This window comes from Centruroides vittatus, unplaced genomic scaffold (assembly GCF_030686945.1).
Source record: "Centruroides vittatus isolate TY-2023 unplaced genomic scaffold, ASM3068694v2 contig_983, whole genome shotgun sequence".
In the NCBI taxonomy this organism is placed as follows: Eukaryota; Metazoa; Arthropoda; class Arachnida; order Scorpiones; family Buthidae; genus Centruroides; species Centruroides vittatus.
In genome coordinates, this window is record NW_027122654.1 from 601,865 (window position 1) to 617,821 (window position 15,957).

Consider the following 15,957-nt stretch of genomic DNA (forward strand, 5'->3'; position numbering starts at 1 on the left):
GAATTAAGGAAATAATTCCTCTAGGGCACTCGTTTTCCCTAACTGAACTTCTTCTATAATCGTACAAGTTGTTTCTCTAACGGAGTAATTAGCAACTTGAACGAAATTAGCAGAAAAAAGGAAAAAACTTTAGACGAGACTACCTAATTAGTGGATACTCCTTAGAGATTTTTCCCTCTTTTTTTCCCTTTCTTCTTCTTTTCTCTTGCCTTTTTGTCAATTTTTCCCTTTTTAAACCAATATACTAAAAGTCTTCTCCACTTTCATTGTTTAGAAGTAAGCAATTCTTTTTCTTTTTTTAAAATTCGAAGATAAATAGTTTATAGTAAACCAATTTATCTTCAAATTAACAAAACGTTTATTTATATTAAAACACTTTTACTTACTTAATTTGTACGTTTCACTGATTTGTACACAATCGTTCTTCATTAATTTTTCTTTTGTTTAACTAATGAAATTATATTTGTGTTTTCTTGTTTAAGGATGCGAGTTTTCTTGTTATTAAAACTGTATTGTGTACAGAGTAAAGTCGTACGTGGTTAGGTGTATCAAGAAATAGCTATCCTGGTTTAGGTACAGGATAGGCGTATATTGAGTCAGGGTAAAGGGTGGTTACGTAGATGGAGGCAGTCCTTTCTGTACACTTGTTCTTTTTCTGAGCTTGTGTGACGCCCGATATCTTCCTTTTGAAGTCTGTTATCTTTCTCCAAAGAGATCAGATTTCTAAACGAATTCCTTGTGGGTGTACAACAGACCCTTTTAAGTCGAGATGCTTTAGACTCTTGCCCTATCTGCATAATCTGCAATCTGTAATTTAGATAAATTGAAGTAGAAATTCTACTTGGAAAAGAATAAAGGTTGTTGTAAGTTAGGTACACCAGGATAAAGATTGTTGTAACTAGGTACTGTACACCAGGATAAAGGTTATGTTGAGTTGGTATACTAGGATAAAGGATGCTCTGAGTTACATGTATTAGATTAATTTGTGGTTGAGTTAGATATATCAGATAAGATTATTCTGCTTTAGGTATAACAGGATAGATTATATTGACTTAGATACAGTACATTTTGATAAAAGTTAAAAAGTACAGTACATCGGATAGAGCTACTTTGAGTTAAATGTAGGCCTATCAAGATAAAATTATGTTAGATCAGACCTACTAGATAAGATTTTATTGGGTTAAGTACACCGGAATATATATTATATTGCGTTTGGTAGGTGTGAGGCTATATTTTCTTGCGTTAGATAGGGGTAAGGTTATATTTTCTTGGAAACGGCTGGAAAAGATTGCACTAGACAAATAGGATAAAGCTAGACAAAGTTAAGTATGATTGCGTTAGATCGAGGTAAGTTTATTTAATAGCCAAAATAGGATGAAGTAATTTGGTGCTAGGTCAAATGTAGGAGGGATTAGGATGCGTTAGATTAGATCATTCTGAATAAGATTGTGCTAAATTAGACAGATTATAGCTCGATATGTCAGATTAGGTAAATTGGAATAGGATTTTGCTCGATTAGATAGATGCCAGCTTGTGTTAGATAACCAAGAGAAGCATCCAGTGATGTAAATTATACGAATTTATGTAATTTTAATGCAAAAATGGGAGGTACATTAAATTAATTACAGTTTGGTTGGTGTTCAATTTTCTTTTAATTGCAGTAATCCGTGCTTTATTTAAAAGAGGAATGTGTGTAGAGAAGATGAGGCTGGCCTGGGGTAAGAATTGAACTTCTTCCTCGTATTGACTGTCTATTGAATTTCTGCATTGCCATCAGGGCAGATAAATTCGTACAAATTGAAGAAATGCTTTGTTAGCTTAGGCACGAATGCCGTTATGATGCTATTGTATACGTTAACTTATTCAACACGGGTTTATCATTAATTTTAATTAAATTTCGCTTATATTTAACAAGTGTATAAAGTTACGAGTATGAAAAATATTGGAAAATTTTTATATAAATAATTCAAAAGTTTATTTCCATTTTATTCTTAATAGTCAGATTTAAAGAAGTTGACAAGTTGACAGAGTTCTCAATCTTGTTAGTAAATCCTAATTTTTCTTATTGTGCATCTGCGCTGCAAATTATTGCTTGTCGATACTGCGAACTACGCTTATCCCTCTTGTGACGTTACTCGCTTTATTTGGAATCTTCTATTGACCATGATTGGGCCAGAACGATGCGGAATCTGGCAAGCATTGATCTTGTCTCTTAGCGGATTGTTAGAACTGACATCTGGGATTAAGCAGAGTGGAATGCAGTAACTTTTCTTCGTTATAAATCTCTTAATCTTCTCGATCTTTCTTACTAAAAAACTGTCCAAATCTGATCTTTACGACCTCTCTTAAGTTTTACAACCGATTCTTTATCCTAAAACTTAAGAAGGTCGCTTCCAGCTTCCCGGATAAACAAGAGCATCCTTCATATTTACTAATTAATTTTGGCGAAAAACATCCTTCGAATCATCGATCGATAAAGTAGATTTTAGTTAAACACAAATAATACTTTAAACACGCATAAAAAACGGAAGAAAAGTTTCTTCTCTCGAGCAAGATCTCTCCCTCATCACACGATGCAGCATCAAGCATCATTTCTCCTATCCGTCATTTTTCCCTATCGTTGGAAAATGTCGTTTGGCATCATCTACATGTGATCAGAAAATATGATTTATAATCTAACTCGCGCGAATTTCTATGATAAAATTTAGAGAAAGTCTCTTCCGCATCAATTTTTTCCTGAATTAAAAATGAATTTTAAGTTAAATAAACATTAAAACATTTACACGAAACAGCAGAATACATGACTAGAACAATGAGAACTATAGAAAATTATTTATTTCAAACGTTAACACATTTAATTTACATCAACAATTAATGTAGACGAACACAAACAATGTCTGAATCCAATTAAAACTAGACAATTATGACTGGAAGTATGTAAACATTGCATTAAACGTATCATATGCAGGCTGGATAATAAAGGTTGTACGTATGTACAGCCTGTACATCCGCTGTACTTATTTATTGCTAAAAAAGTAAAATTTAAGAATAAATTTTGGATAATTATATAAGATCCGTTTAATCTTTTCTAATTTCCGAACAGGAAATTAGGAACCGATGTGGCATCCTATAGAGCCAGAGGGTTGATGCTGTTGGAAAGTTAATTTTCTAATCTTGCACCAAAGGTTTTTATCTTGTTTTGAACAATCTTTTAAAGGTTTTTTCGAATGGAAAAGATTTATTTGTAGGGATTTTTTTCTAACTTTCTAGAAAACGAAAGTTTCTAGAAGAAGAATGCGCATCATCCAGATCACAGAATAAAATCTCAAAATTATCCATCATCAATTATTTAAGAGAATTGAATGATAAAGAAGAAAGAAAACAAAATAAAGATGGTTCCGTAAACAAAATTTCTGCACAAAAATCAATTTAGAAAGAGGACGAGAAGAATGACAAATGGCTTCTCTTCTCCCCACTTCCGACCAAGTCAATGTTAGAAGACATAAAATCCCTTACTTTGCTATGTTTCAAATTCATTCAAGCTTATAAATACTTTCACTAAAGGATGCTATTAATTACACCAAGTGACAAGAGAGATTTTAATAGTTTCCACACAACATAGGATCGTTAGGAGTAAAAGTATCGATTCACTTAGAGGTCAAGTATTGAATGTAATTCCTATTATACTAATTGGCGATTTAGTACTGATAATAACCCGTGTACAACCCGCCCAAATCTGTAAATCTTATGAAAGAAGAAGAATTGGTGGAGATTTAAGTGATGCTTATCTCTATGGAAACGACATCGAGTTTGATGAAGTCACGGAAGTATTCAGTTATGAAACTTCTTTAAGTAATTATAAAACCATTGTTTTAACCTTTTCCGTAGTTAGACTTGATTTAATTTACTACTAAACACACTAAATATACCACTTACCGTGACGCAGGATTGAGGACAAACACATCTGCTTTCTCCTTTCCCTCCGCTCTCACAAAGAGCGTAATATTCGCAATGTTTGTTCTCGCAACCACCTGAAATGAGTATAATTTAACTAGATTTACTCTATCAGATGCAATTAGCAAATATAAACAGCAAAAATTAGCTTTGGGAGCGAGCGGGGAGTACTTTCCTCCAACCATTTTTTTTTCATTAATTTTATCACACTTCTCCTCCTCCTCCTCCTCCTCCTCCTCCTCCTCTTCCTCCACTCTCGTCTCTCCTCCGATATTTATCACAATTAAATTAGTTTAAATTACCTAGATGCTAGGTTATCTATTATCTAACGATGAATAGATAATTATTAAAAATTACCTAGCGATAATGAAAAGTGATTTATCTTACAGAGATGATAGATGACTTTAATCAAACTTCTTCCCTGTCAATTCATTATCTACATCCTGGGTTATCTGAGATGATAGATGAATTTGACCAGGAAGGGTCATCGATCTCGTTATCTTATTATCTTACCCAGCTTCGAGAATTTATCACATTAATTAGTTTAGCAGTTATTAATTTCAGATAATGGATGCTCTATGTAATTTTATCTTCCTTACTCTTATTATCTGGATGGAATAAACGTTAATTCGTGTTATATGCAATATTCTGACAGATATGAATAATTTTCATTCGAGAATGATCTGTATCTATTATCGTATTGATGAGGATGATGATGATGATGATGATACATCGGTTAATTAATATATATATAATCTATAGAATGTATTTATATATATATTATAGAGTGAATCCCTTTATTAATTATTTTTCTAGTAATTTAAACTGTTGCAAGTCATAAACGTAGTTAGATACAAATTAATTAACAGAGAATATCATCGAAATACGCAAAATTTCGCATCATTTATACACATTTTCATCGCAGAAAACTGTAATTATGCCATCAATGAATAGTTTAATATACGAAAATAGCAATAACATCTTTAACCATCATCATAAACGAAGCATAAATTGAATTATAACATAATATCTGGTGAAAATTATCGATTATAAGCTTAGTTAAACGTGTTTTTTAATGTTTTACACGTCCATTTATCTTAAATTTTGGCCATTTTAACTAAATTTTATACGTGTAGAACTTAATTAAGTAAGTATATCATTTGGTTTGCGGATCTTGTTCCGGAACATATTTAAAACGTGTGTAATAATCATCATAAAAAACAATTATTTAAAATTAAAAACTAAATTATCTTCTGGCAAAGTATCTGCAAAATGATCTCTCTCTTCTGCTTTTAACTAAATTTAAGTTTTAATCTTAGACATCTCATTAAATTCTCAATTAACTCCCTTCTAACATACATTAACAGAACGAAAATAAAATCCGTTAAGGAGTTTGTAACGAGATTTTTTTCATTCCTCTTCCCCTTTTCATCCCTTGAAAACAATGAAATACTTTACTTTGATGACAATTTAATGGTTAAAAAGAGGGAAAATACTTTTTATTATTTATATTAAAATGCTACACTATTGTTTTTAAATTTTTGGAAAATGGAAATTTTCGTAATTTACTTCCAATCTTGCTCTACATCCTCTTAAAAGACGAGGAGGATGAAGAAGAGGAGAAGGTCGTTTCCTTTGTTATTTTAGTACACGAAATGCAAACATTTCTCTCTCGCAATCATTTTAATTTAAAATTTACAAATCATTTCATCATATAAAACGTATAACAAAAAAATTAGGAGAAGAAATAATGGTTTATATACTAACTCCATATACACGTATCTAGTAATATGAATATGCAAGTATGCAATTTTCTAGTTGAAAAAATAAGAAAATATTGTTTAAAAGCTATTATTTTATTGTTCAAAGTTTTCATAATTGCTCGAGGAAAGAAATTTACATTTATTATTATGCAAAAATATCCTGTCGCTCCACTTAAAAATTGGTTTATAAAAGATAACATTATTTTAGCGAAATTTTCCAAGAAATTTTAAGAATTTAATAAAGATTCTAAAGAATTTAAATGTAAGGACGTTTATCTATCGAATAAATCAATAAACATCGTATCTAATTTTGTATTTTATTTTTTAAACGGGAAATAATTTATGTACGATTTTACAATTACGTGATTCTTATCTCAAACGACATTTATTTTATATATTTTTTTATACTGTAGAATAATATTTATCACAAGAATAATTTAATATTCTCTGCTTATTATCTAAATAAAGATATTGCGTGATGTAATTACGACGGAGAAAATTCCAAATTCTCTAAATAAACTTTCTAATGAACGTAGAAGTTTCAATCAATCTAAATAATCAATGCTTATTATCAATTATCTAAGATAAATTATCGTTTAGTGAGTTTGTAGAGGGGATTTTTCCGCTAATCTTGATCGATTTTAAGTTGATATGGTCAACAAATTAATTTATTTTTTTGATATTAAACGAGGAGACATTATCATAAATTTACATGATCGATATTTAGAAATGCCTTAATCTGTGGTAATTGTTCTGTAATTGCAAATGTGAGGTAGTCTAGAAGAAAATTATAATGGGATAAAGAACTAAGAATAGATGCTGAAACCGAAAATCCAGGATGAAGAAGAAGAGGAGTTAAATTCCTTTCAGAACCACGAAGAAGGGAAAAAAGGATATTCAAGAAGACAAAAGAGAGATATATTTTTAAAAATATTAATTTTTCACTTACTACAAAGTCCTCTGTATGCCACTTGAATGATTTTTCTTTGATCGCAAGCTTCCCTTTTTAATTTGCATTCGTTTGTGTACGAAATTCCATCACTTCCACAGATTGGACGAAATTCCTCCGAGCAGGTTGGACATTCGCAGCTGGGTTCTCGACCTTTCTCTACGCAGATTGCACCAAAATCACATCTGTGACTGTTACACGGTCCAGCTTCTCCTGAAAAAAACCCCAAAAAACAACATAAAGTCAAGAAAAAATCCCTTCTTCCACGCCAAAAAAAACGGACGGTCGAAACAATTGCCATAACGCTTTAATCGATAAGTTAGAAAGGAAGAAATTATTAAGTGAATGAAAAATTCGAACATTAGCATGTATAATAACAGTAAAAAAGGATAAGAAAAATGGGAAGAAGTTAAAAGTAATCCTATTTTTCCCATTTGATACGTATAAAAAAAGAAAACGTTAGAGAAGTATACACGAAATTTCAAAAGATTTACCAAGTTAAATCTTTAAAAAAACCAAGAAAATATGAATTGGTAGGAGTGTCAGATGATTACATTTGTAAAATTTCAACGAACACAACAGATAACAAGATCAGAAAAATAAATGGAGCTAATGCAAAAACCATTCGTCATAAGAGTCTTGACCTTTTATTATTCTCTGCCAAAGAAGAAGTTTCTAACATTTGTTCATTCATAATCTTATTCAAAAACTACTTGATAATCCTTTCAGGATTTATCATTTAAGAATAAAAGGAAAAATTCCGCTACAATTATTATTTTCTAATCGATTTTTAACTCTAAGATGAAGAATATAAATGTTACAATTTGTCATAACTGCGAGAAAAATAATTTATTACACTACTTCATAAAGTTTCCAAAGTGTTAAGTTCGTGTTAGGAATGTTTAATATTGGATAGAAAATCATCTTTTATATAGTAATTGGACATAGGTTATTCATTGGTTCATGAATATTGGAAGTGAGATTAACTTGAGTTATTTTTCACTGTCTGAGGATCTATATATCTATAATCATCTAGATTTTATACTGTTACTTTACGGCAAAATATTTGATGGAATATTTGTATTTTTTACAGGATAAAATTCCCTAATAATTCACTTTTTAGAGTGAAACTCCATTAAAGATGCTTTTCTTTAGAGGAGGAAGAGGAGAGATGGAGAGGGAGCAATGCGTGTTTTTCTACTAAAATATGAGGCAGAAACGTTCACTTCAGCAAAATTTAAAAGCAGCGATCGTTCAAAAAATAAGAATAAAAGGTTTTTTAACTCTTACTTATAATTTATATATATTTTTTTTTCCTGTTAATTTTTTATTTTAGCAAATTATAGATGATCGATAAATGAATCAATTATTGAGTAGTTCGGGTTAGTTTTGCAAAGGAGAAACAGTTTATTTAGAGAGTACCTGTTTGCTTAACTTGGAAGTAGTGGTTAGTTTGTCTAGTAGGCCCAAAGACTGTTTGTTTACTCTGGCTGATCACCACGCCTTTGTCCAGTCAGGGAGGAGTAACGGGTAATCAGAGAACGGGGCTTGTTGACCACAAACGGGCTCAAAGTAAACGAGAAACTAAAGAATCCAAAAGACAAGGAACTGAAGAAATCATGAGAGTTCTTGTAAATGTCATACTGGCAAAATCCAACATCGAGTTTCCTTCAAGTGTTTACATTGGCTGTTGTGAGGTTTAGAAATGATTAAGAATGAATTGGCCAAGTGTCCTCCAGTGGCAAGATTGAGATGCTCTTCATTTTCTACCAATTATGGTTAATTTTCAGCTTGGTTAATTGTTAAAAGACAATAAAAAACGCGTTTTTATTTAATTTTAAGAGGATATTTCTTAATTACGCATGGAAGAAAACAAGCCACCAATTGATTCGGATCTAAAATAAATAGAAATTTAGAATTGAAGATAACACTGCGAAATACTGATGCAAATCTCTAATAAATAAAGACGTAGAATTGAAGATAGCTCTTAAAACTAATAAATTTTTAAGTAAATTAATTAATTTAACAGTTTAAAATTAAGTTATAACGTCGAATAGAGTACTCACCACACGCTCCTCGATAAGCCATGCTGATGTTTTTCTGTTCTAAACATGCTCTACGTATTAATTCGCATTCGGAATCGTAAGTGAGCCCATCGTTGCCACAAACAGGCCTCATAGCAGGTTCGCAAGGAGAAGGACATTGGCATGTTGCTATCCCGTAATGATCGATGTGACATTGCTGTCCTGGACTACATCGGAGACTGTCACAAGGATTGACACCTGGAAAAATTCAATTTTTTACATCCACGCGAAAAGCTGGAACTTCTTTTTTTTAATCTCTGGTTGTAAATGTGGGCGTAAAAGGTGAACCGATTAGCTCCTTTATGTTGATCATGAATAAAAGATGAATGTTGGCGACATCTGCGCTCATCGAAATTTTCTCCCTTCTCTACATATTCAGTTTTGAATATAAATTTCCGAATTTAAACTTTACAAAAATACAATTTACTGAAGTAAAAAACGGAAGGAAGAAGTGAAGAAAATCCTGATTAAAATTCTATGTATTAAGATAAACATTAAATGATAATTTTCTTACGAGAGAAATGGAAGTGGAAGAAAAGACGTGAGAGATGAAGGAAGAGGGAGAAAAAAATAATGATGAAAGATTGTTTATTTAAAAACTTATGACAGAAAATTCACTCAGAAATAAAACTATTCATTATTTTTCGTGTTTACATTAAGTGAGGTAGAAAAGTTATAAAATTTCCAACTAGAAACGTTGTTTAGTTTTCATTATCGTACGGTAGTATTGTAAGAAAACGATAGAAAAATATATTAAAACAGAAGATAAAACATTAAAAAAAGCTAAAAACTTTCGTGCTACGACAGAACTAACTTTGAAATTTAAACAAGTTTATGTATCTATAATCGAAAAGGTCGCCTTCTTCATCTTCTTTTTCCTCTCTTCGTTTCTATTTGGCTAAGATATAACTTCTAACCAGAGTATATAAAATTAGTTTATAACATCTACGGGGATTTATCTATGTAAACACAGTTAATAAGTGCGCAAATAGAATAGAGAAATTGCGTTCCAAACACGCAATTAAAATGGGAGGTTTGCTCCGCATCCCGGAGGATGTACTGACCTTAGTTTTGCACAGAATGCAAATGAATTACAAATATCAGCATCGAGGGAAATTAATATAATATTAATGTTGTTTCTGACGAGGTTAGTAGTACGCTTGAAATGTTTTTCTTATATTTATAGGATTTATACATTTAGATACTACGTCGAGTCCATAGGGATATCAACAGGTTACTTAAAAAAATCTTATGTAAGATGGAAATAAGTGTAGTATCGCGTGAAAATGTCAAGAATATCAGAAAATATGGTTAGTATTCTTTATTTTTTGAAGATTTTAAGTAAGAGATGTTCCTCTGAGGATCTGAAGAAGGATGCTGCAGATGAAGCTATTTTCTTATTAGATAGTTGGAGACGTATAAATGTATCTGGAGTGATATAACAGGATTTTTTCAATTAAATCAATTTAAAATGTTTAAAAAAGCGAATAAAAATTAAGTTAAAGTAAATAAAACTTTTTCAAAATTTAACGTAAACATTTTTTATTTTATAAATTGCATTTTAAAACTTATAAAATTGCTTCTCTTGTCTCTTGAAGATTCATTTGTCATTGAGGACAGGAAAAAAATCTGCCTTTAAAATATGGTAAAACTCTATAATACAGAATAAATATAAATATATAAATGTCCAATTATCAAAGTCTGTATAAGAATTTTAATAAGAATCAATTTTTCCTCACATCAATATATTTAGCTACACATAAAAGCCATTAAATTAATTTAATTATATTCTTAAATTCCATGCATAAAAAACTAAGAGTTAGTTGGCAAGATAATTTTAATCTCTTTAAATATTAAACAGTATAAGAAAGAGGAAAAATAATATATCGAGAGTAAATTAGATACTTTCCATCAGCACTCTTTAACTAGAAAACTTGCCAAATGATGCTCAGAATTAAATTTCATTTTGAAATACACAGAAAGATAATTTTTGTCTATTAAAATCAAGAATATCATGTTGCAATTAACGTTATTACCTGTGTTTAGAAGTAGTAAATTAACAGTTATACTATCGAATTTCAAAGAGATCACCTGCAATAAGATTATAAGAGGTAACTAGTAAACTGGCAATATTTTATCTTTTTTGGTCGGAAGAAAGAGGGATTAACGATCCTAATCTTCTTCCAGAATTGTAGTGACATTAATCCTTTGTTGGATAACTTCATATACTTTACCAATTACTCGTTTCAGGCTTGACATTGTAGATGATATATATAGTATATAGAATGAGAGAAGAATCAACGACGAACTAAATCAATCTATGATAGGTTATAAAAAAAGTAGAATGACCGAATTCCTGTCGTTGATATTTTCCCTTTCTTTTATTCCTTAGCTGGTACTTAATGGCACGTCTATCAGGACATCTACAGGATAATTGCTAACTGTCTGACACGACAATCTAATGGGAAAAAGAGAAATTCGTAGAAGATTCTGAAGCTGGCCATTAGCAGTCCGTGTTTTTCTCTTGGCTCCATATAAGCGCCAGGTAATCAAAGAAACTTTTTCTCTTGATGAGATATGGCATCCAGTTAAATTATTTTCTAACGGCATGTTCTGATCTGGAAGAATTCCGAGAAGAAAAGTAAAGTGGAGAATTGGCTCCTTTGCATCCGCATCTTTTTCTTGATGCTCTCTCTTCTATTCTACTGATTTTTTGTCTAGTTATTTCGATTATAAACCGGTTAAATTACTCATATTTAAGAATTCTAACTATATTTAAGCTTATTTAAAGTATCACTCCTTTTGTCGAGGGGGGTAAAAATAATTTCTCGTGAGCCATATTAATTAAAAGTGAGTTAAGCTATTAAATAGGCGTTTAGAGTGGGAAGAACGTGTTCCAGCAAAAGTTTTGCTTCAGTAAACGAAAGCAAAAGTATGTGAAATTAAATTTCAAATGGCAACACACGATATCCATTAATTAAAATTAAAGTTAAAATATTTAATGCGTAAATATTTTTGCTTAAAGATGAAAAGGTTAAAGTAATTTATTATAGAATTCGACTTGTAAATATAATTTTATGAAGTGTTCAAACCTTGTTACAAGTAAATGTTGTAGTTTCAGACACTAAATGTCATTTCCTAGTTTAAGATTTAACTTTGAATCAAGTCTCATCTCACTTTTTAATACGTAATGATGTTTGGTTTACAAAGGAAACTTTGTATAAAGTCGAGGAAAATATTTAAGAATTTTTTAAATTAAAAAAAAGTTTAAGAAAGAAGAAACTTTTAATAAAATAAAACATATTTAAAGGTGAAAAAATTATTTTAAAAAAGAGAAAAATTTAAACAATTCCGTGACAGTTAGATAGGAGAGTAAAGAGCAAATTTACTTTTGTTATGTAAACTGTTTGGAGAGGAGCCTCTCTAGTTAATTCCATTTTATTTATTGATGCGAAACTATTTTCGTGTAAAAATATTCTTATCTGAAAGAGAATAAAATATGCAGATGGATCTTCCAATAAAAGTTCAAACTAGTAGAAGGAAAAAGCTGAAAGATTTTTCTGAATTCCCATTACTAATCTTGTTTGGTAAATATCACCATGTAGTGTAGTAGTTAAGCCGTTTGTATATATAAAGAGAATGTTTATCATAATTAAAGAAAACATAGTTTCTGCTTACCTTTGTTGCATTCTCCGCTGTAGATAATACGAAGATTTCTTCTTGATTTACAAGCCTCTACACGCAAAGTGCATTCATTTGTATACGTTTTACCATCAGATGCACAGACAGGTCGAATATCTGTTGTGCATATAGCATTACATCTACAAATGGGATTTCTGTTTTCGTCGAGTTGACAATCTTGAAATGCTGGACATTCGACACCTTCGCAAGGATCTGAAGATTTTTATAAAGTTTTTTTTTTTCATTTTAATATATATATTTTTTCTCGTTTCATATATTTAAAATTCATTTACAGCTTTTAAAAATCTTTAAAACAGTAAATCTATCTTAGTTAAAGCGCATTCTGTATCCTAAAAAAGTTGCGTGAAAGGTTGTATTGATTATTTAAATGTAGTTATGAATTAAAAGAAAATATAAAAAAGATAAAACGCTCCTACTAAAAATAAAATTAAAATAAATCTTAAAAGAGGCAATTCTTCCTCTTAAGTTGATTTCTCTTTAGAATTATCCAACTTTCCTTTCTTAAAATGTTGAAACGTAAGAAATAAACCACATTGTATATTGATTTTTCGATGAAATTTTTTTATAAAGTTAAATCCATTTTATCCATTTTCTTCTCTATATATTAAAAAGTTCATTTGAAAAATCTGACATTCCATATTTTAGAAAAAAAAGAGGAAGAAGAAGAAGAAAGAAGAGAAAGGTTGCGAATATCTAAATATAGAATAAAGTTTCAAATTTCCGATTATAACTGGAAAAGTTTCAGTAACTGGTTGTAAAATTTAATTAATATGTGTTAATGTTTAAAGGATATTTATCATTGTGTAATAGCACACACGGTTGGGCACGTCAGAATTTAACTAAAATTATCAATTGTCAATCGTCCGTATAGATCCCGACTAATTATTACAATAATACTTAATTCGCAGCATGTAATCGTGCATGACAAAGTTGTTTGCGTGATAGAGATACTTAAAGAAAATTACATGCCTTAGACAAAACGTTACACCTATCTGTTAGAACGTAACGGTCCATCAATATCCCTTTATCATCGTGGCCAATCTGATAACCGATATGATAACATCGAAGACGCGTAATATCAGCGAAAATTTATTTATCACCTCGAATAAACGTTCGATTAAACGTTACTAAAGCGTATATTTTATTTGTAAAAATAATAGATTCAACTAGATTAAAAGAAAATGAGAAAAATAAGAGGAAAAAAAAGAGTATTTCTGGTTTCCCCTGTAAAGCGTGCTTCACCTCAACCGTTCTCTGTCATGCGGAGAAGCATCTCATTTTATCCGAAACGAATATTTATAGCTAATTATTTTTACTATAACTTAGTAAATTAAACTTTAATACAGATTTAATGAAGGCGTAAAATTAAGCATTATAATTACGACATTAAATATTTATTTAAATAATTATTAATGTATATTGATTAAGTTTTAATATTGACTTTTTAGTTTTATATTGAATAATTAAGAAATAATAAATATTAAACTAAAGCAAGTCGTAAAGAATATGAAAAGTAGATTAATCTATTATTTAAATTTGTTAAATTTTATTTTTAAAATATTTGCTTTTAAAAATTCTCCTTCGATCAAACTCTTTGACGTCTGGAAAATAATATTTAAACGACTGAAACCCAAGATAAATATTAAATAAAAGGTGACAACAAAAACTCATTTTCAAAAAGGTGACATTTTTGGACTGCAGGAAATGACGTCACCACTGCGACATTTCTGTCAAACGAGGAAGGATGATGAAAACCGAAAAAAAGAAGACACCATCGATACAACATTAGCTATTGAGGATTGTTTCCAACGTCTTCATTTTGGAGGTGATGAAACGTGCTACTGTTTCCCGATCGGGAAGCACGAGTCAGATGTTATTTCCGTTTAACGTCATCAACAGACATCGAGATTAGTGTAAAAGATCCTGAAGTTTTTTTCCAGTTATATATATTGATATATATTTTTTTATCTTAACAAAATAAATGATTAGTTAATTATATATATTGGAAGAAAAAATTCGTCGATAAATTCAACAAAATTCTGAAAACAGGAACTCGATATTCGCATAAATTTTATAATTCCTTGAAGGAAATTAAAGGAAATTCTCGTATCGTGTTATCGGATGCTTTGAAACCTGCTAAAATTGATCAACGAATTTAATTTTAAATCTCTATTTTCTCGACGTAATTTAACACAATCTGGAAACGTATTGAAAGATTATTTTAGTTACTGTCGAAAGACCTTCTCTGATTAGATAGAATGCAGATACAGTTGTGTGTTTGTGTGTGAGACGAACAACAGAGTTTTAGTATTGGATGGCTTTTGTGTAGGATAGATGAATGGGATACCTACCAAAGAATCAACACTGTAGTCTAGCACTTTGATAAATGAAGTAGAAATTAAATGGAAACATGTTCTTACAAACAGAATATTTCTTTAACAAAATATAATTTTTCTTAAACCAAATGCTGAATTTTTATAAAAGTCGAATTTTTTTTGGAGAAGAATTTAGAATTTTTTTAAAAGAATTCTTTTAAAAAATGTTTCAACAATACACGCTTTAAATATTCAAATTCACTTAATTGACCTTTTAAACTTAGCGATTTAAATTCCTGAAACTTTTCTTCTGAAAGTTTGATCTCATAGAATGGAAGGTAGATGTTTTAAAATTAAGAGTTCTTGAAGCAAAAACTTTATTACAAAAGGAGAGAAGGCTGAGAAATAGGAGAAGAAAAGAGAAAGTTTTTCTTGAATTTAGGATTAAAAGATTTCAAGAGAATTTCTCTTTTAACTCCCGACGAACAATTTGCAATTCTACAATCGATCAACACTCAATAAGTGTACCGTAAATGCGATAATAGCCGTGGAACGTAGAGACGTTATAGTTGTTTTATAAGAATGCTGACTTTGAACAAATGGCATGAGAAAAGACAATTTGTCATCTGTTATTGGAAAGAATACGCCGTGTGCTGGCCACTGATGGTAATGCGGAGGGACAGGTGAAAGGTGTTCAATCACGTTTGTTCTCCTGCCTAATAACAATTGGCAGCAGGAAGATATGGCAGCTTCCTATCGACCCATCTTCCACATCCCTATTTTTCAACCTTCTTATATCTAAACATCTTATCCTTAAGATAAAATTGTTATCTCGAGCATCCCTTCTAGAACGGCTATTATTGTAAATATATCGTAAAATAAAAACAGGAAAAGAGCAAGAAGTAAGGCTCTAGAGAAGAACGATTCCCCATTCAAACAATCAACTATACTTAAATATTCGTTTTTATTATTTGTAACAAAGTGCCAATCGAACATGCTTTTCGATACTGTACAGCTACTTGTATACTGTCATAGATGGACCGTCGTTGTCATAGTAACGGCCAATAGGCAACACTGAGTCGGAAATAGAAAGGCCTATGTCACATTTACTTGACAAATGTGCACATAAAAAGGTTAATTTACCCAACTCTATTCACGTAAAGAATAGTTGTTTCTGTAGATAAGAGGTA

At 30.5% G+C, this 15,957-nt stretch overlaps 1 protein-coding gene across 1 annotated transcript in view; it reads right to left on the reverse strand.

Moving 5' to 3' along the window:
* LOC136985972 (agrin-like) overlaps positions 1-15,957 on the reverse strand; it is a 139,987-nt gene that overhangs the window by 12,103 nt on the left and 111,927 nt on the right. The window contains exons 5-8 of the mRNA XM_067283391.1: positions 12,429-12,644; positions 8,733-8,948; positions 6,667-6,879; positions 3,937-4,031 (exon numbers count right to left, since the gene is read on the reverse strand). Coding sequence (XP_067139492.1) covers positions 3,937-4,031; positions 6,667-6,879; positions 8,733-8,948; positions 12,429-12,644 — 740 coding nt within the window. The remainder of the gene's footprint in view (positions 1-3,936; positions 4,032-6,666; positions 6,880-8,732; positions 8,949-12,428; positions 12,645-15,957) is intronic.